Source organism: Myodes glareolus, chromosome 13, assembly GCF_982192425.1.
Source record: "Myodes glareolus chromosome 13, mMyoGla1.1, whole genome shotgun sequence".
NCBI classification, from domain to species: Eukaryota; Metazoa; Chordata; class Mammalia; order Rodentia; family Cricetidae; genus Myodes; species Myodes glareolus.
In genome coordinates this window covers 16,532,918-16,550,814 of record NC_142038.1, presented here as the reverse complement: position 1 = coordinate 16,550,814, position 17,897 = coordinate 16,532,918, and the positions used below count along the sequence as shown (strand labels likewise).

At 35.5% G+C, this 17,897-nt stretch overlaps 1 protein-coding gene across 1 annotated transcript in view; it reads right to left on the bottom strand.

The window, feature by feature from the left end:
- The window catches only part of Dcc (DCC netrin 1 receptor), a 1,076,497-nt gene that overhangs the window by 524,515 nt on the left and 534,085 nt on the right, over nucleotides 1-17,897 (bottom strand). Inside the window, 2 exon segments of the mRNA XM_085676444.2 lie at nucleotides 4,801-4,937; nucleotides 6,376-6,526. Of these exon segments, the coding sequence (XP_085532570.2) occupies nucleotides 4,801-4,937; nucleotides 6,376-6,526 (288 nt within the window).

The following is a 17,897-nucleotide window of genomic DNA, read 5'->3' as shown; positions in this document are numbered from 1 at the left end:
AATGTCTTACAAGCATTGGTCAAATCAACATAGAATTTTTTAAATTGTGTTGCAAGTTCGTTAAGCTTGGGTTTCAAACCTTTTATGGTTTTCCTACAGCCAATACCATGTTAATGTCCAAAAATATCTTACTGACATTTGTCTGTAGGTTCAGAAATACAACCTCAAATGGTTATTTTTTAAAAAAAAGAGTCTACAAATTTATTTTATTTGCTTGAATGAAAGTTATCCTGATTTTTTGTAATAAACTTTCAATTTTCATTTTATCAAAATGCAATGTAAATGCTAGACTTTAAACTATCCTTGATGTTTATTGACGCAAATTACTGAACAGCGCCGCAACACTCCCTTTAATCTAGTTGCTTAGAAAACTTAAAAAGTCATGTGTTCAAAATGTTCACATTCAAAGCTAGTGAATGCTCAAGAAAGATCACAAGTTGTAAAACAAAACAAGAGTCTCATAAAATGCATGATTAAAGATTTATAAGTACAAGTTTATATTTCCTGTGGGACTTTAATCTTATGAAAAATACCACTATGCTGGAAATTTTAGAAGTTAGGAAAACACATTTGAATAACCTCAATAACAAGGATCGCTTCTCTTCACTGCATACATTCCTAAAAGGCAGTAAATTCTGTTTTCAAATAAACGGTATGCTAGAGAGACACTAACTTTGTATTAGGACAGTCTGACACCCTATAAAAACACTTTCTAATGGAACATTTGTTTTCAGAGCTAAGATTAGTCACAACCAACTTCTTTATTAAATCAAGTGTTAGGTAGTTGTTTTCAGTCATAAAATGTCTATGGAAGATGATTAAAATACATACCCCGTTACCATGGTGATTTCTTAGAAACAAAAAAATAAATGAAATGAAAAGACAAATATTAAGATATAAACATAGATCTTATATGTGTTAAGAAAATTAAAGATGCTTCCAAAAGACATACTTGTTTTGTATCCTATAAGCAGTTTTTTGAGAAAAGAATTATTTATAACAAAGGCATTAATTTAGTGGTAAGAAGTCACTGACTATAAATAAAGCAATCTCATCCATTGATTTGTATCTATACACACAGCATAAGCGTAGACCTCCTGCTTGCAAGGGATTCCTGCCAAACAAAGACGCATGCTTAAATAAATACTTAAATGGCAATAAAATTGGTTGTAACTTTAAAAAACTGAAAATATGATTGTCTTGTAGAAACAAACTAAAAATAAATTTTGAAACTAAAGTTTAAATCATAAATTAAATGAAAATGTAATGCCACAGAGATGTAAATTTTGCAATGGAGATTCCATATTAGGTAATTGTGAGATAAGGAAATGAAAGATTCACTCTAGAGGTAGGGAGAGATTCACTCTATCTAAGAATTTAAACTCTTAGACTCTTGATGAGAGTTTAAGCAGGTCTGCATTTCTTTGGAAGTAAATAAATAAATATTTAGTGATTTGGTCTCTGAGGTTGTGTGTGTGTGTGTGTGTGTGTGTGTGTATGTTGTGTGTGTGTGTTTCATTTCAACTCTAAGTTAACAACTCATAAGGTTCAAACTTCTCAAAAGAAAATTCAGAAGACTATCCAAAACTACACAGGGACGCAGAGAAGATACTGGGTCATGTTTAAATGAAAACACAACTCCTGCAATAAACATTTACCTCACTTAGGTGGAGTATATGTGGCTTTGCTCTAATTTAGTGCTAGTTTAGAAAAACAAAGACTAAGACACCTCAAATAACATATTCATTCTTTGAAATGGCTGCTGCTCAGAGGATAGACTATATATATATATATATATATATATATATATATATATATATATCTCAGTGAACTAAACAAGCCTGTTTGCTCGCTGGCAGCCTAAACTAGGCAAGATGTCATTTAAGAACTAGCCTTGTTTGGGGCTGGAGAGATGGCTCAATTGTTTTTTTTTAAGTAATTTTATTAAATTATAACAGTTTCCATTTACGCCCCTCTTCCCAACACCCTCCCACTCCCCCCCCTCTCCTCCTCCCTCTTTGTCCCTAAGGGCAGTCAGGGTTTCCAGCCCTGTGGGAAGTTCAAGTTCCTCCCCCCTCCCTCCAGGACCAGGAAGGTGAGTATCCAAACAGACTGGATCCCAGAAATCCAGTATATGCAGAGGAAACTAGTCCCAGTGTCATTGTCAATCACCAACCCCTCATCAGACAAAGGTCTGATCTCCAAAATATACAAAGAACTCAAGAAACTAGGCACTAAAACTCTAATTAACCCAATTAAAAAATGGGGTACTGAACTGAACAGAGAATTCACAACAGATGAACTTCGAATGGCCAGAAGACACTTAAGGTCATGCTCAACCTCCTTAGCGATCAGGGAAATGCAAATCAAAACCACTTTGAGATACCATCTTACACCTGTCAGAATGGCTCAATTGTTAAAGGCACTGATTGTTCTTTTAGAGGACTAGGGTTCAATTCCCAGCACATGGAACCCTCAGTTAGCATAAGCGTGAGTCATGTTTCTTCCTCAGTGTGAAGATCTTTTATTCTCAAACAGACTCATCCAGGGAGACACTAGCTGCCTCTCCACTTCACCCCCACACAGCCTTCATAAGATCGAAGGCTACTAGAGCAGGAAAATGGCTCAAGTCAGAAAGAGCCCTTTACCACTATTCTTTGGAAACACAAGAGACCAAATTCCCCTTCACTGCCACCGACCTCCAGGCAATAGACAAGACAACTCTTGAGTGACACCGTGCTTCTACTGACTAGACAGGCTGTTCGTTTTCACCCAGTTTCAATCTACGTTCTCAGAACCAGCCATTTAAAGAATAAAATTGTTGCTTAAGATGCCTTATTTTGTTTCATTTTCTAAACTTATGTAAAAGTAAAGCAAAGAGGATCACTGCTATCTAATGTGCTCTCCTTATACACCTCAAACAGGAGATCTTTTGAAGAATAGTGTTTCACAATTTTGACATTCAATAAATGATGTTTTTCATTTATATGTATATCTATATATAAATATATAGGCATACATAAATATTCATGCATACTAACATGTACACATATTATGTGTACTCACATATTTACAGGACTTTATGTTTTACATATGTGCTTTGGATATATATATATATATATATATAAAATCAAATTATCTTATAGAATTTATTGCATTGTATAACTTTCTAATTGTCAATATTAGTATAATGAAATCCTATAATGTGTGTGGCCACACATGCTTCATTGAGACATGGAATCTTTTGGAAGAAACCATACAAAGTTACCAGAATATTTTCCCAAGAAAGATAGAAAATATATCATACTGAGTGGGAAACTTTTTTGCTTCTCTATTTTGGGTAGATTTAATACATAAAAAGTATATAGCTTTTTACATAATTACTACAACTCATAAAGTAAAATGAATGTCAGTCTGCATGCAGAAACCCATGTTCACCCAGGTATATTCTGGATAATTTCAATAATGAGTCCTCAGGTATCAGCACTCATGTACAGGTAAGTTAGATGTCAGTAAAGCATTGTAGTCTAATAAGTTCACATAAAACTTGACTTCATCTACATGTAATCTAGATTCTGGATTATTGTATAACCACATTCTTTAAGTGATCAGTAAAGATTACATTACATAACAATATGTGTCATGGTATGTTGACATTACAAATGCCTTATTTTCTTTGTTATACTGAATTATGAAGTACTATTAAATTCGATTGTTGGCACCTTGAAGGCTGATAGTGTTTTAGCTAAGGTAATGCTCTCTGTAAATTGACAGAACTTATACCATTTCCCCCTTTGTTATTTAGAATTTAAATTTCAATGCGAAAATAAGCAACCCACCATCTATCCTATTATCTTTCCCCTAGCCTTTAAAGTCCAAAGCAAAATGAATGCCATAGCTATATGGTATAACTCAGCAGATGGTCACATTTTATAACTCCTTAATTAATATCTTTTAATGTCTACAGAATAATTTAAAAACAGCCTCTGTTTTTCTTAGATTTTTAAAAATACAAAGAGACCTCATTCAGTAGGAAAAAGATAAAAACTAGTAAACATTTTTGTCATATACAGGAAAAAGAAAGAAAAGTAAAATATTAACTTATCTTCTCTAAGTACATAATTGAGGTCAAAATAGGTAAAAACAAATTTCAAGATATAAGACACTCATTTGCCTGAGATAGTACCACAGATGATTATTCTTAATTTTCAATAAGTTGTAGGTGTTGCTGCCTTCCTGAAGGACATAAATCTATCCATGTTCCTCTTTAAATTGCATTCTTGCTATGGAAGTTTTTCTTAAGCATATTGGATTTTAGTTGTTTACTTTCAACACAACACCTACAGTTATTCCATATTAATAAATCAATCTTCTAAGCTCACCGAATTTAATGTCAGAGACATTATTTCAAGTATCATCAGCTTTTCCACTCATGAACACTTTTATATAATTTCTATAATTTTTTCATCATTTATTTTCTGTGTGTATGACATTTTTAGAAGTCTTCATTGTTATTCAACACATCTGCTCATTAACACTTTGGGGAACTTTTCAGTACATCACTAAAATAATTAAAGCAAGAAGTAATATATGTGACTTTTAATCAATAAGCAAATATTCAAACACTGCGTTTAACCCTTGTGCAATTAATCAAAGCAGAGCAAGAGCATGCACAGAATACTGGAACCTTTCAATTTCACACCAATAAATACGGGAAGCAATCAGCGACAAGCACTTAAAATGTTAGAGCGGTGTATTTTGAAGGGTATAATGTAAACTCATCTCCAATCACTGACTTACCCAGAACTGTGAGCTCTGCAGAGGCACTAATATTCTCATTCTTATATGTGACAACACAAGTATAGGTTCCACTGTCGTCATCTGTCACATTAGAGATGAGTAAATTGCTTCCACCCAACAATGAATACTTTCTAGACCTGTAAGACAGAGACCACATGCAAGGAGAGGGTCAGTTAACATATTCGAGCATAGGCAAGACCTCAGAAGTGCCCGTGAATTTAACAAATGCTCACATTGTACAGCTGAACAGATAAAATCGCTATGTTATCAAGGATCCATAATATCTCACTCACTGAACTAGTATTAAGTCAAGGTAAACTCCCATTGGGAAGCTCTGTGTATTAATTCAAAGATTAACTAAATTAAATGTATTACCAATGCATTGCACTTACAGAATAAGTGTAATAATGTATAGAAAATAAGAAATTTCTATTCTAAAACTAATAAAAACAATTTCAAAATAATCTAGTAAATAATAATTTATTAAATAATCTAATAAAATAAATTTAAATTTTCATTTTAAATTCTAGGGCCTCAAGGTAAAAAAAAAAATGGTTCTCCAGGGTGGAAATCAATGTCTCCTACTCTGACATGTAACTCAGTCACTATATAAAAAGTCACACTCCAACTGAACCAAGAGCATCTGGCTGTATCAACATGAGGCAGTTACCAGATTTTCTGTATGCCTTCATGACCTCAGAAACATTGGGAAGACATCCTGTCTTATTATTGCCCAAATACTTACTTAAATTAGATGAAATTTAAACAATAATTTATGATCTATGCACATATCTCATCACAGAAATTAAATGTTTTAAAAGGAGTATAGCAGTCATTCTAATCAATGAACTTAATTTGTTAAGTGGGATCCATTTAATCAAGGTGGTTCTGACTAAGTATTCCAATTAACTATCAACTTGATTTCTAACTCTCACTTATTATTAATCTTGGGCTAATCCAATTTGAGCCATGTTCTCCAGCATTATGTTATATTTATATAAATATAAGGGAATTTATAATATCTTATCCCATAAGTATTATGAATAAAAGCAGGCACATTTGGAACTAAAATATCTATGCAGATCTTTAAAAATGGTATGTAACACATTAAACTGAAGAAATGCTTTCTTTTCTGTCTTCACTATTATTAAAATATAATTGATAATGAGAAATTGTTTATATCTATGGTATTCCATGTGATGATTTTCTATATGGAATGTGAAATATATGTATATGCATATAATATGAAATGATTTCCACACGTTAGGCAACATGTGTATATGTGCGCATGCGTGAGTTATGAACATATACGATCTACCTTCTCAGGAATGTTCCTGTGATGACATCATCTGAACGTTCTTGCATCTCTATATGCCAATTTAGTTTCCCTTCAGAACTGAAGCCATGAGCTTTTACTTCTTTCCTTATCATCTATTTCCAATAATTAAATATCGTGCCAAAGGAATTTGAGAACAAATCAAATTATTTTGAGAAACTGGAATATTTGGTGCCTATCAGGAAGTAAAAGGAAGTAAAAGTATATAGTTCCCTAGGGTCCCCGTGGGTCTGTAATACCTCAGTTGGATAACCTCCTCGCCCCGTAACCAGGTGAAACTTGGCGGAGGGTAGCCAGAAACACAACACTCCAGGACAGCATCTTTTCCTTCAATGGCTACTACGTTGGATGGTCTTTGCAGAAAATATAGCTGTCTATGCAGCCCTGGATCTATGGAAAGAAAACACAGGGTCATATATCACATGAAAAAACTGCAGCTAGAATTGTAAGTGTCATTGGTATGATGTAAGATAATGAAGAATAAAGTTAGAAAAACAGAAGAACGCCAGGAAAATTTGAAAATAAAGTTCTGAAAGAGTTTCTCTACTCCAAGAATGTAGAATCCTGGTATTAGAATATTCTTAACTTCTAAAAAATCAAAACATAAGGTAGAAGTTACAAATCCTTATTAGGCTCGAGGCTATGTTTTCATTGGTGAAAGAAACTTTATTATTAGTAACTTGTTTACATGTTGGCATCATAAAATATTAACGGTTCACTTGGTCTGCAACAATATTTATTCTCCTTCTGCTTTCTATAAATCACTTTTATGTATTTAAATGTAAGATAAACATGTTGAAATGGTTTTAGATAGCCTATGAACAGTGTATGAAAATATACAATTTTGAGTGAATATTTGCTATTTCCAAGAAATAGTTATGCTTGCTTAAGGGGTTTTTTTGTTTGTTTGTTTTCTAAAAATCAGGCTATGGTGTCGCTTTGTTTTCATTTTAAAGTCTTTCTAAAGAGTGACCTTGTCCCCATTGCGAAGAATCTGAGTGAATGAAGAAATCAAACTTCATTCAGTTCATCTCTCGCCCTACGTCGTGTGTATATGTGTCTTCCATGTTTACTAGCATGGATGTGCAATCCAGTTACTTATGAACTTCATTCTTGTCTACCCTTTACTTCTCCTCACATGGAATAAGCAGAAATTCAGAGCTTAAGCCTAGGTTCAACGCTCAAGAAGTCCTCTTGAGACCCATGAGTACCTCTGCTTTTCATTATGTGATTTCCAGGAACCATGCCTGGAGACCAATCAATCAAAACAATTGCCTTATCGTCTGGCCTAACCTGTTCATCAGTGTCCATCTGAGTTGATTTATTTAAGATATATTACTAAGTTTCTTCATTCCCATAAAATCTACATCCCTCTAGGAAAGGTTAATCAAGGGTGTAACTTAATGTGGAATTAACTTGTCAGTAATACTGTTTACTCAAATTTAAAATCTGAATGTATAGAACGTGAGGTGATGGTATCTTATATCTAGGAAAGAGGTCAACAGAGAGTCACTAAATGAGATTAGATGCAACCAGGCCATAGTGCAGGCTACTGCTGATCTCAAAGGTAATTATTTGACAAAGATCTGGAGTATATTTGAACACATTATTGTCCTAGCCAGATTGAACCTCACACTGAGTATGGGGTCATAGAAGAAAATCAAATGACTGGGCTAGTAATTTTCATTTTAAATATTCTTTGTATAGAAATTTAATTCTGTTTATAGAAATTTTCTTAGTCTTTCTCCATCTATTTCTTCTCTGGTAGTTTCAATAAGATTAATAAATCGTCTTCACAATGAAAATATTCAAAACATTTTTCTAAGTGTGTTAATTGTTATTAAAACGGTATTGTTGAAAAGTGTGTCAAAACTTTTGGAATTCATGGAGTTGCATATCGTATTTCTCCTCTCAAAAGTGATTTTTCAAATAAACAAATATGGTTCATAAGATAATACCACCTAAGGAAATTATTTTCTGAAATGGACAAATCCCCACACAAAGCATTTGTATGTAGCTGTACTTACAAAGGCAGATGATTCATTTAGATACAACCCCTCACCACCTGTCTCCAGGAATTCCATTCCTATACATGCTACACAAGACTGCTATGTCTCACCCAGGTGCGATCTGCTTGATTTCACTTCTGTACCTAAAGGAAATTTTACCTGGCCTATTATACAGGTAAATCATTTAACAATCAAGAAATAAATACTGCAACTCAAATTATTGTACTTCATTTTATCAGAAAGCACAACCATAACATAAAATAGTTCATTTTTGAAGACTTTAAAAATATTCAATGCATCAAAAACTTGAACAAATAAAACAGGGGTAGTTTCTCAGTGTCAGCTCCCCATCATTTGCCACCATCTTTCCTATCATAAATATGTTACATTAGCATACTCAATTGTTACCAAGGTTAAGACAGTGATAAAATTGTTCTCATAGTTTAAGTTAGGGCTAATTATTTTATATAGGCTTGCATAAAATCAAGTCATATCCATCATTAGAGTATGCCGTTTCTTTACTTATTCATCTTTTCTCTATTAGCCGTACTTTAAATCTTAAGGGATAACTAACCATTTCACTCCTTACACTGCTGAACCTTTCTGAGAATTGAAATTATTTGATTTTTCTCTGTGTTAAGGTTTTACCTGAGTTACATGACAGATTATAGGTTAAATAGTACCGTTCATATTAATAATTATCAATCATATTATATAGTACCTTTTAAAACTGTGCTTTTTAAATTCAGTATTATATCCTTGATATTTCTTCATCTTGTGCCTGATAACTGACCCTTGTTGTTTGACAGTGTGCAATTGTATAAGCATGCCAAACTTGCTTATTAGCTTATTTAGTTCACCAGTTGAAGAATAATTTAGTTTCTCAGTGTTTGATGTCCATGAACAAATCTTCTACTAATACATATAGATTCTAAGTACTGTTAATTATATTCATTGTTTGGCAATTTCACTCATATATGCAATGCATACTGATCACACTACTGCCCCACTCCTTCTCCCTTAGTATTGCTATTTAATCCCCTGTGTCCCTAATGCACTACTTCTCATGTTTTTTTGGTGACCCACGGAATTTACCTAGACCTGTCCCAGTTGGTTTGGAACAGCCCACGGGAGCCTGATCAGTTTAGCCATTAGGACACAACTAGAGACATTAAAATCTCGCTACCAGAAGCCATTAGAAGCCAATAGTTCAGTAGTAAAGACCATGACTGTGAAGCTTGCCTTTTCAAGACTGGTCATTGACAGGGCCTCGTTAGGATCTTATCAGTGCATATAACTGCAGTTATGAGCTCATAAGAACAATGATCACATCAAGCCTAGATGACGGCGTTCCATTGTGCTTTACCCTAACCGTCTGGCTCTTAAATGCTTTCGGGCCTCTCTTCTGCAATGTTCTCAGAGCCTGAAAGGTGTAAATGTCTTGTTTAGAGATGAGTCCAATGCCTCAGAACAGAATGCCTAAATTGTGTGATAAAACTATGTTGATCTTTGCAGAAAACTCCCAGATTTCTTCCAAAGTGATAGTATAGTTTTTCGCTCTCAGAGAAATGGAGGTGTTTCTGTCAGGTACTGGCGTGTTCTGTGTTCTGTCATGGTAATGGATGTGGGTGACCTTTTCCATATGCTTTATTCTCATTGTGTGTTCTTTGGTGAACTGTTTGCTACAGTCTTTTGGCTGATTTTGATTGACTTGGTGGTAGTGTTTGACTATTGTTTTAAAAAATGCTCATTATATATTTTGGAGATAGGTTCTTTTACTAATGTGAGTTATGAAAATATGCTTCTAAGACATGGTCTTTTTGTTTGTTCAAAGAGTAGGAATTCTGAATTTTAAAATACCTATCATACTTTTCCTTTCATATTTTTTAATGCATAATATCTGAAAATCCATGATCATATCCAAGCCCACCACCTGAACTTCCTACGGTATCTTCTAGAAACGTTAACATTTTATATTTCACATTTAGGCTAATGATCTATTTTGAGCTCATTGTTTTCCAATTGTCCCAACTCCCCTTCATGAGAAGATTTTTTTTCATATTTTTTTAATTTGTTCCTTTGTCAAGGATCTACTCTGTAGAATCTAATTGTGAGAGTTATTTTCTGTTCTTCTGTTCATAACCCTGTTTTCTGTCAGTTCCTACTGTCTACCTACTGAAAAGAGACAAAAGACTTGAAGCCAGATACTGACATCTTCTGCCTTCTTACTTCTTCTGCATTGTCCTTACAATGAAGCCTCTTCCCATCAGAAGTTCAGAGCATATTTGTTAACTTCCAGAAACCACTTGGTGGGATGTAGGTCTTTTTTTTTTTTTTTAATATACCTGTAGTTTGACATCATGGAATTCATATAGTCACCAAATAATCTTCTAACCCTCTTTCAACATGCAATACATCCCTGTTTAACTCATCCAGTTCTGACCTATTTGGGTATTATCAGAACTCTTATAGCTTCACAAATATTGGGGTTTGTAACCCTGGGTATATTTATGAAATACTACTAATATTTACTATAAAAATACAATTTCAATTCTCAAAATATATCTCACTGTATTTCATCTAATGAATTTAAATTTTAAGGGCATTCCTCCAAATTCTGATAGACATTTTCTCAAACAGTGAGTACTTGGTATGTTCTTTAAATCCTCGTCAGATTAAATGTCAGCAAAAAATACTTGAAGCACCTCCCACCAGAAATGAGTGACTCTTTCACAGTGCTACATTCTGAAGTGACCCTGTGTTTTGCTTTGATCAGAAGGTTATGGAGTAGTTGTTCTGTATGGGTTCGAGAACTGAAAACTCAAAAAGTCTTTCCTTCTGTCATTGCCCTTAGCGTCTACCTGGAGAGCAATGGAAGCCATGAATGGTGATGGAGGTCCAGTTGACCATCCCAAACCCAACTGCCAGACTATGAAGACAAAAATCATAAGAGAGCCTCCCCAAACAGGAACTGCTACCAGGCGCTACAAAACCATAGAGTCAATAAATCTTCCCCTGTCTTAAGAGATTATATTTTCTTAGGTATTCTGCAGTAGAACAACAACCAAAACACACGCATAACAGTGAAAGCAAGACAACCCATCTAAACAATTCAAAATACTCACTGGCCACTGTGGTTATTGTCTTTGTTTGATTTGGGGGTCTTCATACTGTTAGGATGATCGGCTATCTATGGAGACAATACTTAAATCCATTATCTCCCCCTCCCTTTTCTTAGAACCTTTAAAGTAAAGATTTTAAAGAATCATTGGTAAAGCCATGCCTCCACTTTAAAATTAGCAGAATAAAGACGATTGTCAAGGTTAGCTGTGTGTGATAGACCTGCGGGGGGTTAGGATTTTCACCTTTAAATTTTTCCATATTTTCTAAAGGTTTTTAAAATGGCATGTAGTATTTTTAGAGTGAGGAGTTATTTTAAACTCCACTGTGGCAAGGTGTATAGAACTTTTACAAGAGAAAGAAAAACATCCTAAAAGTTAATGACTGAAACTCCAGGCAAATATTTAAAAGCAAATGAAAATCGTCCCTCTAAGCTCTATGGCAGTTTAATGGAAATCTAAAAACTTAGATTATAACTCTAATTGTCTAAATTGACTTTAATTAAAAAGAGGATGAAATTAGAAATTAATGATAAATATCACTTGTGTTCTAGCTGTATCAGCAGTAAATATTCAAGACCCTGTGGAGTTATACAGGTAATAGAACATGTGAAATGTTTTAATAACACACCTTCTTTATAGTAATGGGGGTTTGATATGGGATTCCTCTCTGAATGCTGTGATTAACACTGATTAATAAGAAAGTGCTTTGGGCCTATAATAGAGCTATAGGGGAACAGAGCTAGGTGGGTAAAACTGAAGTGAATGGGGGGAGAAAGAAAGCAGAGTCAAAGGAACGCCATGGAGCTGCCAGAGGAGAAAGATGCAAGTCACCAGGTAGAACCTAGCCGGTAGGCCACAAACCTCGTGGTAAAATATAAAATAATAGAAATGATTAATTTAATGTGTAAAAGCTTGCTAGGAAAGTGCTAGAGTCACTGGCCACGCAGTGTTTTAAATAATATAGTTTCTGTGTGATTATTTTGGGAATAAACAAGCAGCCTCCTACAACAGGGGGTGAGTTTATTGTTTATTGTTATGTCCATATCACGGGAACACCCCAAAAGACCACAATGGAAACTGAATCCCGTATGTAAAAGCAAAGAGCCTTTATTTAAAGCTCGATCTTGGTCTGTCCAATGAAGCTATGAGAGCAGAGAGCCCTGAGTCCAGTTGGGGTTGGGTTTTTTTGTTTTTTGTTTTTTTTTTTAGCCTAGTAGAGGTAGGGGCTAGGGGATATCTAAGGTTCAGGAGCCCTGATTGGTTGACATTTGTCTAGGGATGTCTTGGTGAAAGGGAACAGGTATGTGTTGAGCTAAAGAACATTTCATGATCCTATATACAGAAATGGAGGAACTGGGCGTGGCTTGTCCCTTAAAGAGACAGAACAGATCATTACATCTACAATGGTTGGAACCTTAGGTATTTTCCCCTTGTATGCTGTTTGGTCCATTTCTGGTGGTGCCTGGGTGGTCTCACTTTGTGCTCTTTCCTGGAGTCAGGTGTTGCCTTAGGATAAATCAAAACTCAGGCCTGCTTTTTGGCTGGTCTTTATTGAGCCTGTCATGGCAGTAATGTAGCCAATTGCTGTTTGGGTTCCACAGACATGTTAAATTCAATTTCTGGTTATTAAGAATCTGCCGCTGTTGCTGTAATAAAGCAAACAAACCGAATTAATAAATCCGGGTTTATTCTGAGCAAAGCATTCCTGAGTAGCCCCAGGGGAAGTTGAGGAGACCAGGAGGGGAACCCAGGAGGTGAGGGCTTTTAATGTCCACAGGGGTGGAGCCAATGATGGTACACTTTCTCAGGGGTTGAGTCCCCGCCTGAACAATCCAGGAGCTGGAGTGAATCTTTTACCCAAACAATGTCAATATAAGTTTTCAATGTGATATCATATATATATATATTGGGTAAGAGGACATATTGTTGTTTATTAAACTGTACATACGATTCAGAGAGTTTTAAAGGTTTAAAATATTTTAAAATAAAATTTGGAAAGAGTTTAAGTGTGATCACTAGATAACAAATTTGACCATTTTTCTGCATTAAAACTAATAGAAATTTTTCTTTTGAAAAATGTTCATATCAATAACTACAAGGAAACTTTCTGTAATATAAAACTCATGAATAAGCAGGTACAAAATTACGTGACTTGTGATCCTAATTTGATTGTAATGATCATAATCTGCTTCAATTAAAACCCAGTTTAGGTTTTGCTGTTGAAAGAAAAATGTTAATGTTGCCAAGGTTCTGCTTCTTCTTTTGTTGTTGTTGTTCTTTCTTCTTTTTTTTAACCTGTTTTTCTGCCATCAAAGTGGCAGAATAGTGAAGTCTCCTTAGAATCCAAGAGAGTGGTATGTAAACACGGAAGCAGAAAATTATCCCAGGGTGATACATACACATAGTTCTCCCCAGGACAACAGTGGTGCCTAGGAGCACTGAAAGACCTCATAGTCATTTCTTGCCTTTGACTGTTCGGCCCACATTATCTATTCCTTTCACTTCTTTTTAAATGGAAATCTTGGCCTACTTCAGCTTCAGCGGTTCTCTGAATTGGAGGGGACTATTCTAAAACCATTAAAAAGGGAATTGCATGATGTGGTCAAGCCAGAATCTGAAACCGTTGGCTATTACTGGGAACTCCAAAGAATTCTCCTCAGGTAGCTGAACCTTACAAAATGGCCATTTCAAGACACAGTGCAGAGAAGGAGAAGGAGGAACAGGGTAGGTATGGAAAATGGATAAAAAAATTTAAAAATAAGTGTAGCATGATTTTCTAACAAAAATAGTATAGTAGTAGTTTTTATACTATTATAAATATTTGAATGAATAGCAAGACTAAAAATAACTTGGTTATTAGCTGAACCATAGTGGTGCATGCCTTTTATCCCAGCACTCAGGAGGCAGAGGCAGGCATATCTCTGTGAGTTGGTGGTCAGCCTGGTTGAATAACAAAAAAACAAAAAACAAAACGTGGTTTTTAAGATGAATTTTTCATTCTTATATTTCTCATAGGAATCTTTGTTGCATTGCATGTAAATAGTTCAGTTTCAAATAGGTATGGAACTGTCAAAGGCACATTTTGGTAAACTTTCAGATGACTATAGAACTATCAATTAACATTATACCAAATCCTAGCAACCAGTTTCTTGACTGTTAGTTGTGATGTGCAATCTAACATGGTATCAATAAATATTTGATACTGTCTTATATTAAATAAAATTCACTTGCTCATCTTGTACTTGAATGAATCATTTATTGATGTATGATCACACCAGTCAATGGTAATTTAGAATAGTATGCTACTTTAGACAGGACTTCCAACTGTTGACATGTATCATTGTAGAAAAAAATATTCATTTGTAACTACTACCAGCTATCCCATCAAAAATGACTATAATGTTGGAAAGCTGTCAAACTACCAGTAAAATACACAAATTTTTCAAATTTCTACTTTTTTTCCTAGGAGCTTGAATTTCATTTTTGGTAGAAAATATCATTTTTATTCAAGTGACTCATTCAAATTTTTCACTTTTGATAAAATATATAGCAAGTATCTGTGTCTGAAAAATATCATCTTCTTTTGATTGTCTTTTCAAATCCAGCTAACGTTTCATAAGGGAAATAAACAAAAGGTAGTTCATTCTGTTTGGAGTTCAAGTTATCACAGAAATATTTCCTGTCAAAGAACACTGGCTGCACCATGACATCCTTCATCTGCATTTTCTCCACAGAAGATGGAATATTAAAACAAATTGAAACATTGGATCTCAAGAGTAGTGCTACAGAAGGCTTCATATTTATTACTGCTTCATCAGGAGCATTCTTAGGCAGCATGCTGAAGCAGCAGAGACTGTAGCATTAATGCTCTGACCACAGAGGTTCCCTCAAGGAATCTAAAATCCATTAACCATTCTTTGAGAACGTGCAGAGACACATTGGAAGAATAATCGTCGTGAAAGAACTGAGATTACATTTTCTACTAATACAAGAATAGCATAATATCTATTATAAAGAAGATGATGATACGACTTTCTCTTCCTCTTCCTCTACTTTCTTTTTCCATTCCTTTCCTTCTCTTGCTTCTCCTTCTCCTTTTTGTTATCATTATTAACCCTACTTTCATCATGTAAAATAGTGAAACCTCAAAAATGTCTAATAAGGAGAGGCACCTGGCCTCACTGCAGTGTAATAGGCCATGTCTTGCTGATATCAATGAGACATCTGCCTGTATCTAAAGAGAAACAGTGGGGGAGGAGTGGATGCAGTGGGAGTTGGGAGGATAATTGGGAAGGAGGAGGGAGGGGAAGTTTAGTTTATGATGTAAAACCAAGGAATTTTTTTAAGTTTTATGTTTTTTAAAACAGAAGTCTAATCATAACTATGCAGGAAGAATCAATTTAAGAGTGTTATTCCTTGATCCTCTAGAATCAGATACTATGACCCAATGCCTATGGTTAATATACTCAGAATCGGCCGTGGCCCATGTCCATACTGATGTATATTTTGCTTATCACCATAGATCCTGCATCTGACGAAGGACGGCGATACAGTCGGTGACCCATATTGCAGCACCGGACTGAGCCCCCCGAGGTCCAAATGAGGAGCAGAAGGAGGAAGAACATGAAAAACGAAATCAGTACTGCGAGGGATGCTATCACCCACTGATACAAGGGAACGGATCTGATGAGAGTTTACCAAGGCCAGTTGGACTGGGACTGAAAGAGGACGTGATCTAACCAGACTCTCCGAATTTGGCCGGATTCTCTGACTGTGGCTGACCCGAAGTCTTTCTGAAAAGCCATTGACTATGACACTGGGACCTGTTTCCTCTACATATAATGGATTTTGGGGATCCAGTCTGTTTGGACACTCACCTTCCTGGACCTGGAGGGAGGGGGAAGGAACTGGAACTTCCCACAGGGCAGGAAACCCTGACTGCCCTGGGGGACGAAGAGGGAGGAGGAGGGGGAGTAGGGGTAGTGGGAGGGTGTTGGGAGGGGGGGTGGAAATGGAAACTTTTATAATTTAATAAAATTTACTAAAAAAAAAAAAAAAGAAATAAAACCCAACATCTACCACCATTATTCACTGATACAAAGAGCTAGACAAAAGGTTTATTGGTGCAATTGGAGAAGAGGTAGTTTTGAGTGACATTCTCTGAAACAAACAATACTGTCTGGCATTACCATGGTCAAACTGAGTGTGAACCTCAGCACGAGCAAGATTTCACTCTTCACTCCCTTCTCACTCTTGGGACAGATTTTCCCAATCCGCCAAGTCTTTGCTGTAGGAGTCCCTCACAGCTAAGCCTGTGATTGTGGCACACACCCATAATCCCAGCACTCAGGGAAACAGAGACAGGTGGATCTCTGTGAATTCAAGGTCAGGCTGGTCTACTTAGTAAGAAACCCTATCTTAATATCCTCACAGAAAATGACTAGTTTGACCATGTAAATTACCCAACTGGAGTTGATATTTAGAGCCAGAGGAAACTCTACTGTCATTCTCTTACATCACAGAGCATGGTGCTGAGGATTCTGGATAAGTGGGTCTATTTACCCTGTGATGATAGCCTCCCCTCGATGGGACCATTTTCCGGAGCTATTATTTAAGAACCTTGCCATTAAAGTCTTGTGCTGATTCTGAAAAATAACTGAGGCATGGGAAAATTAAATTATGGTTTGTTGGAATCTGTGTCAGCAAGAAAAAAATCACCAGTTTCCTCAGTTTAATAACTGTCACTCTTTCAATGACTAGTAATAGTTTTAATTCCCATGCTTACTGAATGTAAAACCTCCTTTCCCCATTGTAAACTCTTTGGTGTGCTTTATTAAAATCATACCTGGTTGGATTATCACATACTTTTCAACTGGAACAGAAGGGCTCAGTCAGCTACTATAGGGTGCTTCTTCTCATTTCTGCTCAGACACAAGAGTTATAAATTCACTGAAATCCTCACGGTTCTCTGTATCGGAATTCTCAGCTTCAGGTTAAACTGCCATTTACCTGCTGACTGCTGTGACTTTGTCCTTCCAGCTAGGCTTCCACAGGTCTGCATGTCTCAAACAGCATCAGGTTTATGCTATAATAGCTCAGAGTGAAATTTCCCCTGGCATTCCTCCCAATTCTTCCTTTAGAATTTTGGTTTCTTTGTTTGCTTGCTTGTTTTGCTTGGTTCTCTTTAAACCAAGCTAATCTGAACAGATCACAAAACTCATAACACATTTCATTAAAAAAATTTTTTAAAAATTTTTTCATGCTGTGAGCTAGGAGCTTTGAACACAGGAAAGCATAGAGCTGTTTTCTCAAGAACTGTTCTTCACTCTGAGATTCTATCATTTTCTTGCCTTATTTACACTAATTTGGTACTAAAAATGACATTTTCTCTGTAAATATTCCTACATCTGTTCAAATTTCCTCTTTCTTTTTCCATGAACGCACACTTACTGCTATTTGTGCTTAGATTTGGAAGAAAGGAGAACATCTATTCTTGTCACTACCATATGGCTAAGTTCCTTCTGTCCCTCGAAAATTTTGGTTCAATGATTACTGAAGCAGGTCTGAAGGAAGTGATTCTTCATTTTTAGAATGGTTTAATTTTTTTCAGATGACTTTAGAATGCTAGGA